At 42.3% G+C, this 24,874-nt stretch overlaps 1 protein-coding gene across 11 annotated transcripts in view; it reads left to right on the top strand.

Moving 5' to 3' along the window:
* The window catches only part of LOC143323080 (protocadherin Fat 3-like), a 244,803-nt gene that overhangs the window by 200,142 nt on the left and 19,787 nt on the right, over positions 1-24,874 (top strand). For all 11 annotated transcript variants that reach the window (XM_076734696.1, XM_076734694.1, XM_076734693.1 and 8 more), the window contains 7 exons: positions 1,912-2,713; positions 4,278-4,412; positions 4,564-4,724; positions 7,877-8,125; positions 12,270-12,516; positions 16,630-16,783; positions 23,588-24,285. In XM_076734696.1, the coding sequence (XP_076590811.1) occupies positions 1,912-2,713; positions 4,278-4,412; positions 4,564-4,724; positions 7,877-8,125; positions 12,270-12,516; positions 16,630-16,783; positions 23,588-24,285 (2,446 nt within the window). The remainder of the gene's footprint in view (positions 1-1,911; positions 2,714-4,277; positions 4,413-4,563; positions 4,725-7,876; positions 8,126-12,269; positions 12,517-16,629; positions 16,784-23,587; positions 24,286-24,874) is intronic.

Here is a 24,874-nt window from a genome sequence, read left to right as displayed (position 1 = left end):
AGCATCACATCACAGTTAGTGTTGTGAATCACTGAATGGGTCTAAAATATAAATAACAAGAAGTCTGAATAAGCTGTTCACAATAACAGCCATGAGGAAAATTGTGTTCATTCTAGACAAATGGAAGCTCTCACTGAAAGTCTACAAACCTCCTTTTGTAGGTTGCTTTAATACTGCTTCAGATTTGAGCAGAATTGATTATGAAGCAATGCCTCCACTGTCCTTTGCATAAAAAAGTATTCAACAGTAAATGCAACGCTAATATGAGGTTTCAGCAATCAGAGTTAAACAATTCAAACTTATCTTTAAAAATTAGGGTCTTTCCTTTTGTAATTCCCTGGTATTTTGTTGCTGTTCCATATCACCTGAAATGACTTCAGTGTCTTAATATGCTGACTGTGTTGAGCTTTTGAAATGTCTTTTTATGATAGTAATATCTGAAGTTATTTCTTTCTCTAAAAGTTACAGTAATACAGGATTCCTCTCACAAAAAAACAAATTAATTTGCAAAAAACATTGCTCAACTCAATACTTTAACTGGTTTTGCTACTACAGCTGTGGTTGATCTAGTATGACCACTCGTTTGCAGTGGCTAATGCTAGCTAGTAACAGTAAATCTTAACTAGATACTTCTGTGTAACTACCATTACTGAATCAACTTGCTGTCTAAGTCCCAAACTATCCAACATTAATAGTGTTTTTTTGTTTTGTTTTGTTTTGTTTTGTTTTGTTTTGTTTTGTTTTGTTTTAACACAAGGATATTTGTAATGGGTGCAAGAACATATAGAAAAGGGTATTACATGCATGCAACATGCAACATATAATAAAACAAAAGGCTTTTTAGGGTTCATGCTTTAGATAAAGCTACGGTTTACCTTGAGAAACCACATGAGAAGAGAGTGGCCAGAGAGGTCACAGACACCCACAGATCAGGAGTGAGCCCAACACGTTCCAGTCACTCCTATCAAATGAAGACAATAAGATTATATATGAAATGAAAGTGAAATGGCAGAAGAAGACAGATCATTATGTCATCATGAATTGCTTATTAAATACACAGGTGTGTTCACTTTTACCTTTGGATGACTATCTGTGGTTCAAACATTATATTAGTCATGTTCCACATATTTTTTTCACATGCAGAATTAGCTCTCTACTTCTCTGTCTCTCTTCATCAGGCCGTATTAATGAGCATGACTACTGAAATGGTTACTACAGTCGCAAAGACATACACCGTCAGTTCTCATTTTTACATTACAGCAGAAGGCTGGAGTAGTGGTAGTAGTTTCGGTGCGTGATATCCTGTATGTATATACTTACTAGCATCAATGCAGTGTCTGTTAAATCAGTGTCAGCATAGTTCCCTGCTGATCAGCTCACTGCACTGTGGTCTGTTAGTATTAGCTGCTAGTACTGTTTGAAGGCCATAGTTTGCAAGCGGAAAAACAAAAAGTTAGGACAAGGATGCTTTATTTCATCTGAACCTTCTGCTGTAGCTTAAGCTATTATTCTGCAAAGAACGGAGTCAAGAGGGGTCATGGCTGCAGTAGGATAGCACCAACAGACCTAGACAACAGATAACCAGTCTCTTAATATGCACAACTTAAAGTACCACAATGAATCTACCCAAATATAATAGAGTAAAATAATTTCTGTCTAAAAACTACCTATATTTATACAAAAAAGTAAGTGCATATAACAAAGCAAATGTAAGTCGTTACCATCCACCTCTACAAATGAGCTTCCTAACCAAATAAAGCTCATTAAGAGATGTCACTAAATAGAGATGTTATCAAGTCTTTCTCCTGTCCTGTTCTCCTTTCATTTCCTTATCTCCATTTTCTTTTCATGCATCTTCTCCTGTCTTTTCCTATGATCTTTTCTTTTCCCTGTTCTCAATCCTCCCTCCAGGTGACAGACTCAGGGAACCCTCGTCTGTCCTCCACCTCCATGCTGACAGTCAGGGTGATTGAGGAGAGCCTCCACCGGCCAGTGGCATTGCCACTAGAAGTTCATATCGTGACTATGGAGGACGAGTTTCCTGGTGGTGTGATTGGCCAGCTGCATGCCACAGATGCTGACCCTTATGATGTGTTGACCTTTGGCCATGCTCCCCCAGCCCAACGTAGTCTCTTTAAGATCAGTCCTCGTGATGGCAAGATCATCGCCCTGGGAGGGTTGGATGCAGGCAGGTACTCCCTCAATGCCAGCGTCAGTGATGGCCGCTTTGCCATGCCAGTGCCTGTGAGCGTGCACGTGGAACAAGCAACACCAGAGATGCTACGTGAGGCGGTGACAGTGCGCTTTGAGAGTGTGGCGCCACAAGACTTTGTAGCTTTGCACCTAAAGAACGTGTTGAAGGTTCTGCAGCAGGCTGCTGCAACACAAAAGCAGGACACTGTACACCTGCTTAGTCTGCAGCCAGTTGGTGGGACGCAACAGCTGGACATGCTCATTGCAGTGGAAACTGCACGGGATGGATACTATAAGGCAGCCTACCTCACACAGAAACTCAGTGCATCACGGCGGCAGCTGGAGGGGGTCCTCAGAGTGTCAGCTATCCTAGATAAGAACTGCTCAGGGCTGGAGTGTCGCGGGGCGCAGTGTGAACAGAGCATCATCCTGGACTCACACAACCTGGCTACATACAGCACCCCACGGGTCAGCTTTGTCTCACCACGCTTCCACCGGACTTTGCGCTGCACATGCAATGGTGAGTGACAGAATCTTGTAAATGTGCCCAGGCCTTATTTGACAAGCTACAGTCTGAACAGTCTTTCACTTCATGTGTCATAAGAGCGGTAGTTTTTCAAAGAACAATCCAATGTTGTTTGTTATTTGTTTTTAGCTGCTTGTAGCGTCCACAATTTCCCATAAGCCTTACAACTCTGTGGGATAAGCATCACAGACTGTCATGTATGTAATAACAGCAAAGCAGAAAAGACTAAACACTCTTGAAGTTTTTAGACAGCAGAGTTTACAGCAGAAAACTGGAGAGCTTTGCAGAGTTTTATAGATCGGCCTACAGACAAAACATAGTTATGGTGACATAAATGCCTGCACTGTTGCACTTGTAAATTTCCATATGAGCTGTGCTCACAAAATGATTGTTGTTTAACTTAACAAAAGTCAGATTCAATTTCTAATATCAAGTGCTGTAATGGATGCTCATTCATCATAGGATATGGAAAGTAAGCCCTGGGAACACACTGAAATTCGTCACATTGACCAATGCAAGAGTTGTTTTATGAAAGATTGCACTGAGTTACAGAAGCTGCCATAGTAGAACAGAGACTATCCAGGATGCAACATCATGACTCCTCAGATTAAAAGTAAGACGATCAACCTACTGTCTGTTCCATCATGGCAGTATCTACCATCATGGTGTTTACTGGCAACCACGCAATTGAGCTGGACTTTCCACTGAAACATGCTGGCCTTTTGAGTTAAGAGAGAGACCAAAATTTGGTCTGTCATGCACAAAATGCACCATGAGCTGCGAATTGTGTGTGTCATGGAATGCATTTGGCACCACACATTGAAGAAAATTAATTTGACAGATTTGATTATATGACACTATAATTGAAGTGCATTACGTTTTTGACTTGTAATACCAAGGGTGATATGCATGAAATAGAAACTTAGCAAGTATTCCATGCAGTAAAATGCTCCCCATGTTTTGTGCATGAATTCCAAGTGTAGCAATAACATATTTTAAGTACAAACTGGGCTTTAAGGCATGTCACAAGATGCATGTTATCGATCAGATATTTACTCATTAAATTGCATGAAGTGAAGAAGGGCTATGAAATTTCCCTTAAAGTGTAATAATGTAATGGTGTAATGCAAATAGTAATGATATGTCGATAATTACATAATGTCTGTAATATAATATTCCCACATTAATTTTCATTATGAATCATTTCACAATAAGAAGCATATCACTTGTCATGCAGTCACCCAAAGTAATTTTTTTGCTCATAATACAGTTCATGCCCATAAAAGACATCTTGTGGCACAAAATAAATATTGTACATAAAACACAGTATGTGACAGTGGCACTCAAACATGAAATACATGCTGTAGTTCATTCATGGTCTACAGAGCCCCGCAAGGGTCATATACTATTAAACTTTGCAAATTTTTCAACAGATTAATAAAGTTTTCACACTGTATGCCCAATACATATGTCAGAGGTACTACCAAAATTTTCCCTAATCTATGAAATCACTTGAAGACTTTAAAGCAACATACTTTTTTTCTTTGTGTGTGTGTAGATGCCAGCTGTGCTGTCCTGTCCGAACAGTGTGAGGACCAGTCGTGTCCAGCAGACATGCAGTGTGTTTCAATTGAGGCCACCAGAGGGCATTACGCATGCCAATGTCCACCAGGCAAACTGGGAGAGTGTGCAGGTGTGTGTGTGTGTGTGTCACAAGTCTGTATGAAAATGTTTCTTTTAAGTAAAAAAAATACATTTTTAGTGTACCTAAATATTTTGCATACGTACTTGCGCATTCCTCTGGAATTTGATTCAGTAATCCATGTGTTATGTGGGGGTTGCAGGCCATTCGTCTCTGAGTTTCTCAGGAAACAGCTACATCAAGTACAGACTGAGTGGGTCTGATGGGCTGCAGACAGAGCTGAAACTTAGCCTGAGAATCAGAACACTGCAGAGCCGAGGAATCATCATGTACACACAGACTGAACCTTGCACCGTACTCAAGGTACACACACACACACACACACACACACACACACACACACACACACACACACACACACAGGCTGGTCTAGACTCTGACATTTTAAGGGGTATTTGCTGCTCAATCACAAAGGGCACAAAAGCTGCTGCTCTTCTCACTCCTTTAATAAACAATCACATTGAAAGAAATCAAGGAAAAATTTTCTCAGAATAGTTTGACATGGACCATATCTAACATCAGTCTTTTGTGAAGTTTAAATAATTGTACTCATTTAAAGCAGAATGAGTAGGATTTTCCGAAAAATAAATTATAGGCTTATACAAAAAGGATCCCAATCAACACTTATGACCTCGAAGTATGTGGTAGTGTCTGTATCTGCAGAGACCCTACTCTCTGCCCGTATTTTCTTTCTGTTGTGTTCAGGACATATCTGGGCATCAGCCTTTGGGCAATGGGTGTGTAGCCTCCAGCCAATAACAGGACTACAAACAAAATTTAATGACCACATGGTACAGGGAGCTGTGTTCTGGCAACCCTGGTCAGGGGTTGTGCGCTACGCCTAAGTTCTCTCTAAAGTTAGGGTGCAAAGTCCACACTAAATAATATGTTAAAGCTAGTTAGTTTGATACTAAAGCTTTGTTGATGTTTTGCTTGCACCTCAGGGTTAATCTTAACTACTCTAGCATAAAGTCCAAAATAACCAAAATATTGTTGCAGAAAATTAAGTGTGCTGTGAGAAATCATCAGGTGTGCCGTGGAAGATTATCCAATTTCACCTGATTGGTGCTCTAAGGCTTAGAGCAGTGGTACCCAACCACCAGGCCACAGACCGGTACCAGTCCGTGGGCCATTTGGTGCCGGGCCGCACAGAGAGACTAAACAAAAATTATTTTATTGATCATCAGAGTCTGAAAGAAGTTTTACTTTGAAAATCAGGTGCATCCACCTGTGCCTCTGTGCACATGTCAAACCGCTCGTCTTGGTCACATGATACGGTAGTAAAAAAGTAAGCCCACAAGCTGGCAAAAATTAGTAAAAGACAAACGCTTTGGAGCGCTTCTTCGGAAGGGGAAAAGGCCAAATGATGAAACAGAAGAAGAAGAGCCTACAACTTCCAAGAAAAAGAAAGCTGCATTTAAGAGACAATATCAGCAGTCCTCCTTAAAATACGGGTTCATCGCTTCAGGTGATTCTCACGCACCAAGCCCGCTCTGCGTTATATGTGGCGACAGGCTCACAAATGAGGCAATGAAGCCTTCTTGTTGAAGAGAAACAAGCGCAGGGCTCCCACTAATTACAACTACATTCAGAATAATATTGAATTGTATTTTTGATCATTTGTTTTTATTCGTTTCTATGCTGGTCCGGCAAATTATTGCTTTACGTGAAACCGGTCCGTGGCGCAAAAAAGGTTGCAGGCCACTAGCTTAGAGCACCAATCAGGTGAAATCTTCCTGTGTGTCTTTCTTCAATTCTTGCAAGAATATCAGCTTTGTGTTCAACTAAACAGGCCCAGGTTTCACACTGAGTAAGTAAATTGAGTAAATCAAGATTAAATTTTCATTATATTTCAATAAATATACTTTTTGTGACATTTTTATTTGGTGGTGCGCCTTGTGATTTTTCTAATGTAAAATATGTGCCGTGGCTCAAAAGTGTTTGGAAACAATGGTGTAATTGACAAAGGCTGCCTGCCTGATTTTCTTTGGGCTGTTACTGGGAATCTCCACTAAAGCAGCAGCAGATGATTGCAGTGTTCGTTAAGGTAACAAGGAATTTACCAAAGTTGCTTGGTCTGAGCCCAATAAAAAAATAAATACAAAATCATGTGCTTAATGCAGATAAGACAGAAGTGATTGTATTTGGCCCCAAAAATGAAAGATCAAAGATCAGTGCTCACCTTAATTCCATGTCACTGACAACAACAGATAAAGCCAGAAATCTTGGTGTAATTATTGATTCTGACCCGAATTTTAACAACCAGTTAAAGCTCATACCAAATCAGCCTACTACCACCTGAAAAATATAACCAGAATTAAGGGATGTCTGTCCAAAGAAGACATGGAAAAACTTGTTCATGCATTTATTTTCAGTAGGTTGGACTATTGCAATGGAGTCTTTCCTGGCCTAAACAAAAAATCAATTAGGCAACTACAGCTGATTCAAAATGCTCCTTACAAACACCAGAAAAATGGACCATATCACACCAGTCCTCAGATCACTACATTGGCTTCCTGTGAGTCAAAGAATAGACTTTAAAATCTTACTGTTGGTCTACAAAGCATTAAATGGTCTAGGACCGAAATATATTGTAGATTTATTAACTCCATATGAAGTATCCAGACCTCTCATGTCATCAGGGACAGGTCTATTGTGTGTTCCCAGAATGAGAACCAAACAAAGTGAAGCAGCTTTTAGTTATTATGCTCCTCACCTGTGGAACATTCTCCCTACACACCTGAGGTCTGCACCAACTGTCAGTTCATTTAAATCAGGGTTGAAAACATTATTATTTGCTACAGCTTTTACTTAAAGTAAATATATTTGCTCAATGACTTTAATCATTCTAAATTATTATGCTAAATTATTGTCTTTTACTGGCTTCTGTTTTTAATTTCCCTTTAATTGTATTTTATTTTAATTTTTCTATTCTCCTCTAATCTCTTTCTTTCTTTCTTTCTTTTTTTGAAATGTATGATTTTAATGTATTTTTATGCTTCTGTAAAGCACTTTGAATTGCCTGGTGTATGAATTGTGCTACACAAATAATTTTGCCTTGCCTTGCCTTTTATTTTGAAGGGGATTTTTGAAGGGGAGTGCCGTCTATTCGTTTTGTGGCTTGTCATTAAGGGGTGATGGTGGGTCCTGAAGCCATACCAGTTGAGAAACACTGCATTAAGGGCTTTCTTTACATGGAGGACCTTAAAATCAATTGTAAATATTACGGTCTTCATACCATGTAACCCCCCTCCATTCCACATCATAGACTACATTCCCCTCCCCCACCTCAACTCAACAGGACCTGCACAACCCAGTGCAGGTCTTGTGGGGTTAGGGTTAGGTTAAGTCTCCAGGAAATTAATGTGTAACATTCCCCAAAGCCTAACCTGTGTGTGTGTGTGTGTGTGTGTGTGGGTGTGGGTGTGCGTGTGCGTGTGTGTGTGTGTGAGCAGTTGGAGGAGGGAAAGCTGTGGTTCCAGCTGGCCTGTGGTCTTGGCAGTGGCGGTGGAGGTGGTGACGGTCCTGACATGTTGGGCATCTCTGGCCGTCGTATCAACGATGGCAACTGGCACACAGTGGCACTGGAGCTGAACCGCAACCTCAGCAGCTTGGCCCTGGATGACAGCTATGTTGAGCAACGCCGTGGACCATCAGTCATACAACCACTTGCTCCGGACAGAAGCATCTACTTTGGAGCATTGGTCAGTTCATTAGTTGTTTATTTAATATAAGTAAATAAGTAAGTAAGTAAAGTTTATTTATATAGCACCTTTCACAGATAAAAATCACAAAGTGCTTTACAGCAATAAAGGCAGAAGGATAAAAACAGAAATTATGTCAGTAAGAATATAAGTATGAGTAGTAATACTGATAAAACAGGGGAGTAACAGCTAAGTACAGAAACACCAAAAAAAAACAAACAAAAAAAAAACATACATGAACAAACAATGAATAAAATAAATAAAATAGAAAAGAGCAGCTACTGGTCAACCGAAGGCCTGTCTGAATAAAAGTGTAAAATATAGGAGGGTGTCAAATGGTACCACAATGGCAGCCACATAAGGGATCCCTAGCTTGTGGGCATCCAGAGAACATAGCTTAATATAGCCAGAAGTGGCAACAATCAGGGCCGCAGCAAATTGTGAAAAATTGTAATTTTTCGAGCAGGATACCGGATCCAGGTGAGCTGAGAGATTAAAATGACAAAAGAATTTTGACTCTTGGCCAGGGGTTCTCAAACCTATCACTCAAAGGTCCACAGATGATTAGAGGTCTGGAATGATTGGCAATAACAAAATAATATTTAATCAATTAATGAAGATAACTTCTCTTGTGATTGGGCCAGTACAAAACTGAGGCAAACAAAGCTCAGACAGTAAGTCCATATTTTATTTCTGACTCAGACATATTCTTACAGCTACATTTATACATTCACACACAAATTTAAATTATTGTATGTTAGAGGAAAGGTACGGAAGCTCTGAAAGGCAAGGTGGAAAAAAAAAAATAAAACGGGCAATGTTTAAGTTTATCTCGTACGTACGAGATACTATCTCGTACGTACGAGATACTAACTCATACGTACGATGAGATACTATCTCGTACGTACGAGATAAACTTAAACATTGCCCGTTTTAATTTTTTTTCCACCTTGCCTTTCAGGGCTTCCGTAGAAAGGAGACACATTCTGTGTCTGCGATTTAGGAGCTGAGAGTAAATTGTCCGGTTTAGCGTTTATGTGTGAACTAGGCAGTAACACCACACAACACTCTCTCCAGAAGTTAATGTAGCTATGCCAACTATGTCAACTAAAAAATTATGAGCTATATTAAAATCACATTAATTTGGCAACAGGATCGCTGTGAATGAACTCCAGCTATACCGTATATTCAATGTCACTAACAAATTGTTGATCAATAGAAAATACCACAGGCTGGTAGGAGATATATATATATATATATATATATATATATATATACTGTATATATATGTGTGTGTATGTGTGTGTGTGTGTGTGTGTGTGTATTTATATACTCACATACACACACACACACACACACACACACACACACACACACATATATATATGGAGAATAAAACCCGCTTGATAATGATAATAAAGATGAAAATAAAGACAATGCATTAAACCACACAATAAAGTGTCAAAATCTTGGCAAAGATAGAGTAGCATAAGAATGAAAATAAAAATAAGCAGAAAGCATCAAATCACAAAATAAATAAATAGGTTAAAATTGCTAAAATACAACATTTTAAAAGACAGACAGCAGTGCATAAGCGTGAGGCAAAGAACAAAAGTCTTAGACCTATATCAGGAACCAATAGCTAGCTAGTTAAATGCTGAAGTGAAGAGATAATTGGTTAGCTTTCTTTAGAAAATATTCAGCGAGCTGGCTTCCCTAACATCTGGAGGTAGTGTGTTTCAGAGCTTTGAGCATACTGGACAAAGGCTGCATCCCCAATTTTTCTTTCGACTGGAAACCTCAAATAGACCAGCAGCAGATGATTGCATTGTTCTTGATGGCAAATAAAAACAAGGGAGTTAGCAATGTCGTTCGGTCCTTGTCCATTAAGAGCTTTGTATACAAGGAGGACAACCTTAAAATCAATTCTGAATTTTACAGGAAACCAGTCTAGAGCAGCTAAAATCATTTCCGTCATTACCAAATTTTGTAGATCGAGTAAGTCATGGCCTTACATAGTGCAGACCCAATTTTGTACAATTCTATGTTGCAGATTACAAGATATAAACTTTTCTATTTGTGGTACCCCCAAGTGGCAGTATATCCTAAGGCTGTTTCGCAAGGCTTGGACGCAGCATCTGAACACATGCATCGAGCTTGGTTACAATCACTAAAGCCAATTTGTATTGCGTTTTTATGAGGGGACCACTTCCTTGCTTGTTGTCCTGTTCACCTTTATCGTTTCAGGTTGATTTTCTTACAGAAATCTCTGTCCAGCTTCCATAGTCCAGAGGAGAGAAGAACTGTTTTTATTAAAATGTTTAGACACTCACTTGAGTCACCTTCAGTTAGTATGCTCAGAGCAAAACACTCTTTTGCAGTGGATTTCATACAGACTGGCCTATATTGTTGTTGGAATTTGGTGGGGCTGTATGCAGGCTGAAAAGAATCTCTGCAGGCATTATTCAGGGCTAAAATATATATATATCAGAGTCCCCTGTAGTTAAGATGCAAATGCATCATTATCTGTCATCTGTATTAAGGACACCATAATAATTTTAAGTTCATGCGTGGGATTCGTGCATTAACAATACACCAGAGATTTACATAAAATTTCCAGTTCTTTTCTCTTCATATGAAACCACAACAATAAATTTCATCATAGTGCAATTTCTTATGTGCTAGATTGATTTACATGTAACAGTAACTTAAAATACAAATTGAATGATATTTTTTTCCTCAGTCGGGAAGTAGTAGATCGATTGAAGTGAAACGTTCTGAAATCAAACTTTTGTCCTTGTATAGGCTTTTATACAAGGCCTTTATCTTAGTATGTACTAGGCTTTAATAGTACCTTAATATCAGTAGACAGAGGATCACACTGAGGACAGTGAGGGTATACTATTGAGTCTTGAGTATTCTTTTCCTGAATTTTTTAAAAAACTAAAACTATTTTTGCACTAGTTTTGAACATCTTAAAAGCCAATTTCAGTAGTTATTGATTTAGTATGTTTAAATTTGGCAACTTTTAGGCTGGAAAAATAATAAAAACAAGGCCTCAACACTTATCCAACAGTATTTTCTTCTTGATGTAAACCAGCATTTAAACCTTCACTTTGGGAAAAGAATCTTAAAAGATATAACCAAACAATTAACTGAATAAATAACACATAAAATCAAAATATGTCATAATATATAAAAGTAGTTCTAGTTCTAGTCATAGTTTTTAAATTACAGCCCTGCACAGTTTAATCCAGTTTTTTTTAGCCATCATTCAGAAGACATTTTGGGCACTTGGCATTCATTTTGGGCTTCACCTCCAAAATGTCGATATTAGAATGCAGTTACAATGTGGAACTGTTGTTGTAATGTTAACAGGAATTGTGTTGTAAAAAAAAACCTGCTTTACTAAGTTAGTTCTCCTAACCACACAGAAGATTTTCTATATATCAAGTTCAAAATACATTTCTTCAAACTAAAAATGTAGAGGAACATTTAAAGCTATTTATATTTACCAGGTTATTCCTTTTGCATATTTGAGACCATTGAACAAGTGGCACTTGACACTACTATTTTAGTTCCATCTTTCACATTTCAAAATAACAAAAAAGGAAACTGGCCTGAACCAAAAGGCAGCTGCTCCTGATGGCTCCTGATTGTTAGGACAAGGATTGAGAAGTCAGAGCATTTATAACACTTTGAAAATTGCATCACCTGGCCTTTCCTACTGATAATTGTCAAGTTAATTAAGGTCAGAGACCTTGATGAAAGTTGTTTTAGAGCACAGATCTCTTTAGTGCATGGTGCCCCTTTCCTTTTTTCAATTAAACTGTAACTATTAAGGACTGTTGCAAACTTGATGATTAAGTTCAATGTCGAGACAGGGAATATTTTACATCACTAAGTGTCCTCACAAATACATTGTGTGTGTGTGTGTGTGTGTGTGTGTGTGAGTGAGTGAGAGAGAGCCCGTACGTGTGTGTGTGTGTGTGTGTGTGTGTGTGTGTGTGTGTGTGTGTGTGTGTGTGTTTTCTGGTTCTTTTTCTTCTTGTGAAAAAAAGTTTGAGTATCTTTTAGCCGGTCTCCACCCATTGAGAATATCTTGGTAAGTCTGTGGATTCATTTTTGACCCTTCTCTCCTCAGGTGCAACACCCCAACTCTCGCAGTCTCATGGACTCTCGGAAGGACCCACGGGTGCTTGAGGGTTTCCAGGGCTGCCTGGATTCAGTCATGCTGAACAACAACGAGTTGCCGCTGCAGAACAAACGCTCACGCTATGCAGAGGTGGTTGGACTGACAGAGATGAAGCTGGGCTGCATTCTCTATCCTGATGCCTGCCTGCAGCAGCCATGCCGCAATGGAGCCACTTGCACAACCCTGCCCTCTGGTGGTGAGTAACAAGAAATACAAACAGCACAGGTCCTAAAAACTGAGGCCTGCATGTATTTAATGGCATATAAATTATCAAATTAAATGTGCTAACAACGATTTTAAATGCATTTAAAGTATTTTGTAATTTTTTTCTTTAATTATTAAGTTAAATTGTTTGAAAGTATTGAAAGTATTCATTTTCATTTATTGCAGGTTCAGGTTGATGAGCTTATATACAATGAAAAAAGACATGTATTTGGAAAAATGTCTGAACAAGTATACACAATGTTTCTATTCAATACTTTATTCATGTATCACAATAATTTAATGTTTTTGAGTTAAAATATCTTCTTTTGGGGGCTATTCCAAGAAAATCTTGAAAAATGTGATTGTTTGCGATAGAATCACATAATTAGCATATACTACTATATATACTGTATATGTGTGTATGTGTGTGTGTGTGCGGGGGGGGGGGGGCTCCCTACTAGGACCATTACAGAGACCAGTCAGCTGATGTACACCACCACACCAGTGATTCTAGAGATGCTTGGCTATAAGATGACCAGCATGAACAACCGCAATGACCAATATCTCCCATGGAAAAGGGGGCTAGAGGCCAAGATCAAGGCAACATGGAAAGGGGTTAGTCAACTCTCAGAGCTCCAGAAAGGGATGGGTGGAAGAGAGGGACTCCCCCTTAGCCAGATCATCATGAAGAGTGGCTACGGATACTGTTTCCAAAGTGGAGTGACCACCAGCCACCTCCTCTACATGGATGACATCAAGTTGTATGCCAGAAATGAGCAAGACATTGAAAAAATGTGATTTGAAAAAATAAATGTGAGCTGACCAAAGAGAGTAAAGATGGTCAGAACCAAGGGGATTAAACTACCAAAAGCCAGCATTGAAGATGTTCAGAACAGCTACAACTACCTTGGGATTCCACAAGCAAATGGGAACCATGAGGAAGCCACAAGGAAGTCAGCCCGCAGTCAAATGCATACAACAAATAAGGCAAGTCCTGAAGAGTCAGTTGAATGGAAAGAACAAGGTCTGGGCTGTCAACTCATATGCACTGCCAGTCATCAGATAACCTGCTGGTATAATCATCTGGCCAGAGGAGGAGATAGAGCCACTGATGTCAAGACAAGGAAGCTCCTCACCCTGCACCTTGAGACTGTACACTAAGCAGGTGAGCGTCAGAGCCACATCCAGGACGAAACAACAAACATCCAGGAATACATCCTGAAGATGGCCCCCAAAGATGAGCTGCTAGGTGAATACCTAAGGCAACAGAAACCCGATAATGCAAAGGAGGAGGACTGACTGTCATGGAGGGACAGGTCCCTTCTACCCCCTTCAGATAGAAGAAGTGACTGATATTAAGAAATCCTGCCAGTGGCTGGAAAAGGCTGGACTGAAAGACAGCACAGGAGCACTAATCATGGCTGTACAAGAACAGGCCCTCAGTGTAAGATCAATAGAGGCAGGGGTCTTCCACACCAGACAGGACGCCAGGTGCAAAGGTGCTCCTGAGACAGTTCAACACATAGTAGCAGGGTGTAAGATGTTGGCAGGAAAAGTGTACATGGAACACCATAACCAAGTGGCAGGCATGGAGTACCGGAGCATCTGTGCTAAGTATGGGCTGGAAGCCTCAAGGTCAAAATGGAAGACACTTCCTAAAGCAGAAGAAGAAGAAGACATCCTTTATTCATCACAATCAACACAACATGCAGAATTAGGGGGTAAACTGCACACACCATGCATATGTGAAATACTTTCTCTGCTTTTAACCCATCCTTGGTCAGTCCTTCCTCCGCAGCAGACCAGGAGTGGTGGGCTGCCAGCCAACCAGCACCCGGGGACCAGTTCCTTTGTCGTCACCATTGGTCAGGTGGTGGTCTTCTTGCATGTTTTTAGTGGTGGTATTTTTATGGAGGATACCCTAGGTGAACATGGGGAGAACATGCAAACTCCACACAGAAAGGCCCTTTTTCCTCGAGCAGCAGGCACCGAAGGCATGGTGGAGGACACGCCACCAGTGCCCACAGTGGGAATCGAACCGGGACCTTCTAGCTGTGAGGTGACAGTGTTGCCACCGTGCCAGCGTGCCACCTGAAGGGGTGGAGAATGACTGAACCAAGATCCAGTGGGACCTCCAGATCCAGACCGGCAAGGTGGTGGTGGCTAAGCAACCAGACATGATGCTGATCGACAAATAACAGAAGAAGGCAGTAGTGATAGACATAGCAATCCAGCGACAGTCCTAGGAACAGCTAAGATACTGTGCAGAACCCTCAAACTCCCAGGCCGAGCTTGAGGAAAAAGAGAGGGATCATATATGTATGTATGTGTATATATATATTTATATACGCACACACACACATACACACACACACACACACACACACACACGTATGTATGTATGTATGTATGTATGTATGTATGTATGTGTGTGTGTGTGTGTGTGTGTGTGTGTATATATATGTATATATATATATATATATAGAGAGAGAGAGAGAGAGAGAGAGTGAGTTTTTTTTCTGGCACCCTTTAAAGCCACCACCCGCTTGCCACAATCTGAATAGTACTCTAGATCCGCCCCTGATTTTCTAAAAAATTGCATGTATGTCAGTCAATAAAAGAGCAGGCTAACTTATATATTCTTATTTCAAAATGTAAAAGACTGAGACCTGAGACATATAACCTCTTCTACCTGGAAAGAGGACAGACAACACAATCACACAAGATGCAAAGCTCAAGCACACCATTCACACAGTTAAGAGGAAGGAAATAAAAACACAGGGGGAGACAGAGATGAGGACAACACTCTCAAACTCTATAATATAAATTACGAATACCTATCAAAATATCACTTTCAGACACTTTTCATCCCAAGTTTAATAGGGATTAGAAAAACGGTTCAATCCATACTGCAACAGCCATAATAAATGATAAGGCAGGTGTTAATAAAATATCATGTAGACCCAAACTAACGCTCTAAGCCCACTGATTCTTATGGAAGATGTAAATGAAATATATAGTTTCCCTTTTTAAATTTCCAAAAACAGCTGGTCACTGTAGCTTTTAGCAAATAAATAAATATATATATATATGCGTGTGTGTGTGTGTGTGTGTGTGTGTGTGTGTGCGTGTGTGTATGTGTATATATAAATATATATATATATACACATACATACATACATATATGATCCCTCCCTTTATCCTCAAACAGGAGGAAATAATGCATTTGTTGGTTACTATTTAATCCATTATTTGGTACTCTAGTGAGTATTTATGGCAGTAGGACAGTGTGTAAAGGACTGAGTCAAAATAAACTACAGTCTCTATGTTCATAATACTCTCACTCCAACAGTGGGGCTCATTGATAGGTTTTTCATAGTTTTTTGACAACAATGCAGCTCTATGGCTATGCCAGACTGCCCAGTTGTTCTAACAACAGCTCCAGATGAACAGCAGCTGATGGCTGACATCCCCACACTGTGTGGGGCATACACAGTTCTCAGCAGAGCTTTGTGTGTTTGTTGTAAGGTTACAGTCCCAGAAGGTCTCACTGAAAGCTGCTGTAAGACTTCCCACACGCCACATGCTCCTCATTTATATTGTAATGAGCAAACCATCCAGGGAATTGTTGCAGCCCACAGTTGTCATTTACACAGTGCTGTGGAAAGGTTAGTGTGTCTCAGATGTACTGTGTGTGTACACACAATAAAAAATGCTATTTTCTTCTTTTGTCTTTTTTTTTGTCTTTCTTCAAGTCTGTATTTGTGATTTAAAGCTGAGTGTTTTTTCATGTTTTTACAGTGTTTTACAGGAGTGTGTGTGTATGTATGTGTGTGTGTGTGTGTGTGTGTGTGTGTGTATATGTGTATGCGTGCATATGCGTGTGAGAGAGAGAGAGAGACAGGGAGGGGTGGGGGGGAAAGAGAGAAGGCAAGATTGTGAATGTGGCCACATCAATGTATCACTGTCTATGCGCATCTTCATTTTGGTGTGTGGGTGTACTAGGGTGTGTGTGTATGGTTTGGCCAGGCAGTGCTGTAAGTGCACAGACTGCTCTGAATTTGTAAGGAAGTCTGTCTCATTGTCCTCCGTGTCTGCCTACCAGGGTTCTCATGCAGCTGTAGCCCCCAGTACACTGGAGGGCGCTGTGAGATGGAGATAACGGCGTGCGTTCCGAACCCGTGTCAGAATGGTGGTGCATGTAAGCCCATCGGCAATGCGTTCTTCTGCAGCTGCAGGAGAGGCTTCAAGGGTCTCACGTGAGTTCTCATCCAAACACACACACACACACACACACACACACACACGTGAACTAAAAGTCCTTAAAGGGTCAATTCATCCACATTCTAGAAAAATGTATTTTGTTACATCCCTTTAGCAGTATCTGATAGATAGATAGTTTTGGTTTATTTATCCAGGTTTTCTGTTTCAGTTCAGTTTATTAGGATGGTTTCTCTCCACAGTTGGAGTTTGATTAGTGCCTGTTTGCAAAAAATTGTAAAGAAAATTAATTTTGTAACACCAAAAACAGTATATTGTGGAGATTAATATATTGTATATACAGTGGCATACAACTGTTTGGGCTCCCCTGGTCAAAATATCTGTCACTGTGAATCATTAAGTGAGTAGAAGATGGACATTAAGTTAAAGGGGGGGGGGGGGGGGGGGGGGGGGGGGGGGGTTGAGGGATGAGGGGATGGGGTCGAGGGATGAGGGGGTGGGATTGGGGGTGAGGGATGAAGGGGGTGAGGGTCAAGGGATGAGGAGAGGAGGGGTGGGGTGAAAGGGGGAGAGAGCAGAAGAATGGATGATAGACTCTTAGATGGGTAGATTGGAATGACTGATCGTCGTGGCTGGAGGTTCAGCGACGAGAGGAGACCAGTGAAGGAAGAGACTCAGGGTGGGGCAGCTGTCTCTTCTTATGTCCTTGGGTCATGCCGGTTGAGCCCCAAAGGAACTTCCAAACGACAGCTGCGCTTGGGCGTTTCTGATGTCTCTCAGGTTGTTGTGGATATAAGTGAGGTATGAAGGAGAAGACCAGCGACCAAGGATTTTAATGATGTGATCAGGAATGTCCTGCCAGGAGGCGGTTGTAGCAGCACCGATGCAGAACGAGTGGCCTGAGTACAGTTCGGGCTGGATACCGGATCTAAATAAAATTTGGTGGAGATGATGGTGGAACCAGAAGCGTGTGGCTACGTGGCCTGTTTCTGAGATGAACAATGGATCTCGGGGTGAAGCTCGATTGGTTAGTCTTAAACTAACGTAATCGCAGATGGGTTCGTAAGGACTTAGAATTGAATTTTGTCGGAAGAGGTGGATGGGCTGAGGCGGGCCGGATTGGTTTTGCTGTGTTTTAGGTGGAAGACGAGAGAGTCGGATGAAAGGATGGGAATGTTGGAGATGGCTGCGTGCCGGGATGGTTGGTAGTCTAGAGAGGTGGCGGCACAGCACAACGGAGCAAGCCAAAGAAAGCTAGTGGGAACATAGATTCCAGTACTTTGTCTATGAAAGGAGACAGATAACCTGAGCGCAGGGTGGCTATGCATCGGGCCAGAAGGTCTGCAGTGAGAGACAAGCGTTTAGGGTCGGAGCGTGGTTCAGTCTTGTGAAGACCTTTGATGGACATGCGGATGTGAGAGTGGGATAAAGCAGGGCAACTTGATGATGAAATTTATACCGCTCATATAGGCTTGTATGGTAGAAGATTTGATCTTTAGCATCGAGTGGGCGAACGTGATGAAGTTGGTGAAGGTGAGGATGTCGAGAGATGGGAAAGGAAGGAGGCATGGAAAGCTTTAAAGCAATTCCATCTGGTCAGAAAGGAGGAAATCATCTGGGGGGAGACGCCGTTTAGGATGGCGTCTTGAGAAGCAATTCGTAATCTTTCTAGCTCGGGTCTTAGTTGAAGATGGTGGCTGAAAACGGTGGGACTGGCGTCGGAAAACGGTCGGAGGTAGGAGCCAATTGCCTGAATTTCTGGAAGGAGAAGTCAGCAATTAAGTTTTTGTGGCCCAGGATGTGGGATGCTCGGATAATGAACTGGTGTTGAGCTGAAATTAAGGTGAGCCTGTGAACGAATTGCATGATGTCTAGAACATGTGATCTTCCTTTGTTAATGATGTTGACGACGGCGCTATTGTCGGAGTGGATGACGATTATCTTTTTTGACCATTCGTGCCCCCAAAGAATGGCTGCTATCACGATGGGATATAATTCGCATATGGTGGAGGAAGGGGAGAGTGATGTGAATTCACCAGGCCACATGGCCGAAAACCACTTTCCGTTGTAGTAGCCGCCGAAACCAATGAAGGGGCAGCATCTGTGAACATGTGCATGTCTTCCTGCGCAGTGACGTGGTTGTCGTAAAAGAAGGAGATGCCATTCCAGGACGAAAGGAACTGATGCCACAGTCTAAGCTCCATCTTGCATGTTTGGTCGAGCTTGACCTATTTGTGGAGGGATGGGACTGAGGAGGCAATGGAGAGGAGGTGTGACACGAATGATTGGCCTTGGGGGATGATGCGAGTGGCGTAATGGAGGTGTCCTAGGAGTGACAGGAGTTGGTGTTTGGTGCACCTGTGGGCCAGGAGGAAATTTGAAATGAGCAATGCGATTCTATGGGTTTTCTCGGGGGACAGAGATGCTTGGAGTGAGACGGTGTTGAGTGTGATGCCGAGAAAGTCTAGGGATGTTTTGGGACCTTCTGTTTTGTCTGGGGAGATGGGGACTCCCAGTTTGTGGAATGTGGTGGTGAGGGTGGTGAGAGCCTTGGCTGGGTGCGAAGATGGTGGTGAGATGGTAAGGAAGTCATCTAAGAGGGGGATGACGCACGGGACTTTGTAGTTATTTGTGAGGATCCAGCAGAGTGATTCTGCAAGGGAATCAAATATTTTGGGGCTGCTTTTGCATCCGAAGGTGAGGCGCACTGCGAAATAGTATGCACCCTTCCAGTGAATGCCGAAAAGGTGCCAGAAGTCGGGGTGGATAGGGAGGACTTTGAAAGCGCTGGTAATGTTTGCTTTGGACAACCAGGGTCCTTGGCCTGCGAGACGGATGAGGGAGATGGCGTGGTCAATTGTGAAATACTGCATGGGGAAGTCTGGACTAGGGATTAGGCTGTTAATGCTTGGAACGGATGAGCCGTGGGGGGATGAGAGGTTGATAATGAGTCTCTTTTTATCTGAATATTTCCTAGTGGCAATGCCAATTGGACTAATTCTGAATGTGGGAAGGGTGGACTGGAAAACTGGCCTATCATGAAGGCTTCTTTCACTTCTGTGGCGAGGAGTTTGTCTACAATGTCTGGTTCTGATCTGGCTGACTGCAGGTTGTTGCATATATAAGAAGAATCTGGCATGGTCTGCAAACCCAGGTGGAAACCGTGGGTCAATCCTTGGATGAGATAATTGAGGAACTGGCGGTCGGGGTGGTTCTTTAGGGCAGCAGTTTAAGTGCAAATGTTAATGGGAGTGTTGAGGTACTTACACAGGTTAAGCCTGGTTGGGTTGTGGGGACAGCTGGGTCTGGAATGGGCTCCACTGCAGAAGGAGCAGGTGTGGAGGAATCGGCAGCTTGAGGCATTGCAACCTAGGTCACTGAAATTGTTGCATACCATTCTCCCGCTTTGGAAGAGGACTGGCCTTCCTCTCCTGTCAACGTCTCTGGGGAGGGGGCCGATGGTGGTGGGCTGGGTGGGAGCTGGCTTGGGGTTGATGGTGGGTGGGGGGGCCGTAGATGGCAGACTGGGGAAGACTGTTGGCGTATGTTTATTTGGGGGTGTGGAGTGAGGTAGGCGGGTTGTGAGGGTGCATTCTGTGGCTGGGTAGGAAGGTGCCCCGCATGATTGGCAATTCTGGGAGGGGCGAGCGGCAAAATCTCGGCAATATAACTCTGGGTCTGGTGTCCCCCAGTGGGTTTCCTGGTTGAATTGGTGTAGGTGACCGGCGGCTTGGGAAGCGAAAAGTGTGTGGTATGTGTAAAAGCCGTTACCGCTGAATCGCAAAGCTAAGTCCAGGATAATGGACAGGTAGTCATCTAGCTCTGATCTGCGGTTGGGGAAAACAGAACATATTGTGTCGTGGTACAAGGAAAAAGAGAATGCTAATTTGGCTGGTGTGAGTTCCTTGGAACGAGTGGGTGTTGGCTGTTTGAGGTGAAGGGGGCCTAGAGGGCTCAGAAGCGAGGTGAGCATGAGTGTTGCTTGATACGACCTGACCCTGAATCAGGGCTGATGAAGACTGGTGAGTTGCTTCGTCGTTTGGGCGATGCGTCGTGACGTCATCGGCGCTGGTTACGGCGCGGCACTGGGAATCCAGAAGCGCTTGGGACGCTCGGGAAGGAAGAGATGTTGATTGCGAATAGTCGTTGAGCAGTTTGAGGAGCTTTGTTTTCCTGTCGGAGCTATGGAAGCGAATGTTTCGCCGCTTGAGAGCGTGTCTCATGTGGGCAACTGTCTATTTGGGTGAGTTAAACGTGAGGAGCGATCGGAGTGATGCCGTGGCGCGTGTGTATGGCGGAGGCTTTGCCTATCGCTTGAGTGCCTGGACCTCGGGCAGGTGGGAGACAGGCGTCTGTCAGGGACGGCGTTTTTTGGACGGCGGAGACAATATCCTCCCCTGGGGCTGGTGGCAGGCGACGGGCTGGCTGTGTGGGAATTGTCGGATGATGAGGGCTGAGATCGTCGGGTGAAGTGGACTTCTGAGCGCATCATGGTTTGCTGGCAGCGCTGTATTTGCGGAGATGGAGGTGATTCGGGGACTTCTGGAGTTGGCTCCTCATCGAACAGGTCGCAGTCCGAGGGGTTAAGGAAGAGTTCCTGGTCCATGTGTTAAGGTAAATTGCTGTAGGATCGATGAGTTGCGTGTCGTACGAGACGTGCGGAACGAGTCAAAGAGGAGATTGGATGCATCAGGAGTGCTTAAATAACCTGGTGCGTGATTAGGGTGTTTGAGGCGTGCTCTTGTTCCTGAACCCAGTTATTAAACTACGTTTTTGGAACAGTATAAGGTGGAAATACAAAAGTAATATTGATTGAAATGAATGTGTCATCTTTAACTTTATGCTGTTTGGAAATTACATAATCTTTTATGCACTTTCACAGCAACAGCAATTTTGACCAGATGTGTCCAAACTTTTTTATGCCACTGTACAAGTCATGTACAAGTGATATACAGGTCATAATGCATGATGGGGTTGTGACCCAGGTCTGGTTTTTATCACTGAGCGGTTAGTTGCACATTAAAATTCTGAAGTTGAGTTGGAGTTGGAAGTAGTTCCTATTAAAAATATGAGAAATGCTGACATTGTACCTGTAGAACCTGTAAGCTTTCCTAAAGTGGGTGGTTAGTCCACTATCAGAAGGTCAGTGGTTTGATCTCTGGCCCCTGCAGTCTACACGTCGAAGGGCAAGATACTGAACCCCAAATTGCTTCCATTGCTTTGCCATCGGTGTGTCAGAGTGCATAAACAGTTCTTGCTCCTGATGAGAAGGTGGCACCTTGCATGGTAGCATCAGCCACCAGTGTATGAATGGGTGAATGCTGGCTTGTGTAATGCAGTCCATTTACCATTCCACTTAAGTAGGTTTCAAGTTAGAAAACACAGTTTTTTTCTCACTCTGACATGATGTCTATTTTCTGTAGTCAAACTTATTTAGCACATTACTTATACTGACGCACTGTAACCCCCAGAAATATGCATCATTCGCTTTATCCAATCATCATGCTTCTCTTTACTAGATTTAATACCGAAGTCTGTCAGAGGAGAAATCAGTGCAGAAGTTTTACAAGTGAATCATAATCCTCATGTCTCTGATTCTCAACCAACGGTACAGCCTTAAAAGTCCTAACTTTTTTTGCTCTTCACTACAGCAGCCTGTATCACTAAGACAACCATACCAATAGTATGATGCTCAGTCTGATGATCTGTTGGTTCTTCAGCAAAATCCTTACTTTGCTCTACTTTGTAAACTTCCAATTCAGTTATTACAGCTTTGTGTTGAAGGTTGACTCTCTGACACTCTGTCCATCTCTGACTTTCATGATCAGAGATCTCTGAGGGAAAGGGTTGCTGTTGGTCTCCTAATGGTCTCCTCAGGTTTTGGTTTAGGTCACTGTACAGGCACAGTGATTCCAAACCATCAATCACAGTGTTTGAGTTTGCCAATAAATAGTTCAAGCAGCTAACCCTCCAAACACAACAAATTGCCATTTCTGTTTCTGTAGGGATTAAACAAAAGAAATATAACATGATCATTAGTGAGATTTAGAGGCGTTAGTGGGTATATTTGGAACTTTGGACAATACCAGGCTAGGTAACTAGATTCCCCATGCTGAGCTAACCATATCCTGACTCCAGCTTTATACTTGCATAGATGTGACCATCATCATCATCAACAACCATTATCTCAACTCATCTCATCTTGGAAATAAAGTATATTTTCCAAAGTGGATGGAAACAGAGAACAACTAATATTCCCATGCTGGAATAGTACTACCAGGCCAGGTGTGTGTTAGTTAGTTGGTGGTAATTTGATGAAACTCAACTTTATTTAGGAATGCGTTTCATCTGAGCACAACATAAACTAAAATAATGAAGGTCTAACAACTAGATTTTGACACAGAGATGGGTAAGTGAGGTTAAAGAGGTTAAGAACTTAAAGAAAAAATAATCCTTTTTTTATGGATTGATGAGCAAGAAGTGTCCTTTCCAAAATCAAGAACAGACCACTTTCACCAGTGTATTTCAGTCATTTCATCTCCAGCCTCCCCCTGACACCTAACCTCTTTGAATTTGTTAAAGGCTAAATAACACTGCAAACTGTGCTGAGATTCCACATGCAGCAGTTTAATCATACTTAAGACAAAGGGTGTGTGTTGTGAGCCCACAAATGGATTACGTCTTTTGCAACCTATCCTCAGAACATTTCATCTTACTCTTGCTCTCTGGCTCTTGGAAAGAAATCCATCTGGGAGCAGGTAACTGTGCAGTCCAAAGTTATTCATACACTATTATCTCATACCAGTCTTGTGCACTCTTTCCTTCATCTCTCCATCCTGCAGCTGTGAGGAAGATGTTAATGAATGCGACCGCAGCAATCCAGAGGGTGAGTGTGAGAACGGCGGCGTCTGTGTTAACACTCATGGTTCCTTCTACTGTAACTGCACAGCAGGCTTCGTGGGCCAGCGCTGCAGCCTACGGCCCGTCGTTGTCCCCGACATGCAGGCAGGTCATGCTGTGGTTGGTAAAGAGGAGCTGATCGGCATTGCTGTGGTGCTTTTTGTCATCATCACCCTCATCGTCCTCTTCATTGCCTTCCGCAAGAAGGTTTTCCAGAAGAACTACTCACGGAACAACCTTTCTCTGGTCCAGGACCCAGCCACTGCAGCACTCCTCAACAAGGCCAATGGTGTTCAGTTTAAAACCCTACACTGCACACCAGGAGACCCTCTTACCCTTTACACAGAGACAGTGGTTGGTGGGGGTGGGATGATGGGACCTCCACAGGTACCTGTTAGGCCCATGGCATACACACCCTGTTTCCAAGGAGACCCACGGTCCACACTGGAGAAGATGGTGGATGGGCGCAGTGTGGAGCATACAGAGATGAGCACCTTTCACCCAGAGTCACCGAGGATCCTGTCAGGAAGCACCAGGAGGGGAGTGGTGGTGTGCAGTGTCGCCCCCAACCTGCCGCCAGTGTCACCCTGTCGTTCAGACTGTGACTCCATACGCAAGAGCCCATGGGACAGTGATGAGGGTAAGCGTGTGTTTCTTTCCTACCTGCTTAAGTGAAAGCTTACAGTTGGAATAAGTTAGGATTAACAAGTAATAGTATGGAGAGATAGATTGTGTTTGTGTGAGTATTATATTGATTCAGTATTTGTATTTTGGAGGTTATTTTTCCCCTGTATCAAATGTATCAAACACATGATATTCTACTTTCCAAATAGGAATTCTCAGTAGGAACTGAAGTTACAGCTTTTTTGTGTGTCTTTTAGGGAGAAGTGTTAACAGCATCCTAGCAGCCCTGTTTTGGTAAATGGATGGCTACAAAATACTTTAAATATAATATTGATTAACAATGTTGTTATCACATTCATTCCTTATGTATTTCATTAAACACTAAACACTGCTTGCAGACATGGTCAGCAATGCTGGCCAGCTTTATTCATTTGGCACACTTGTGTAGTCTACTACAGTGCAAAATACAGGCCAGTCAGACCACAGACAATCTCACCTGAATAAGATGCTTGGATTCAATGCAGTTTTGTTTTTCATGTACTTAAGATTTTTCCTATTAAACACAACACTGTGTAATATTTGACATACCTATAACATAAGTTAAA

Source organism: Chaetodon auriga, chromosome 7, assembly GCF_051107435.1.
Source record: "Chaetodon auriga isolate fChaAug3 chromosome 7, fChaAug3.hap1, whole genome shotgun sequence".
In the NCBI taxonomy this organism is placed as follows: Eukaryota; Metazoa; Chordata; class Actinopteri; order Chaetodontiformes; family Chaetodontidae; genus Chaetodon; species Chaetodon auriga.
Note: the sequence above shows the minus strand (reverse complement) of the source record. Positions and strands in the feature narration are given on the sequence as shown.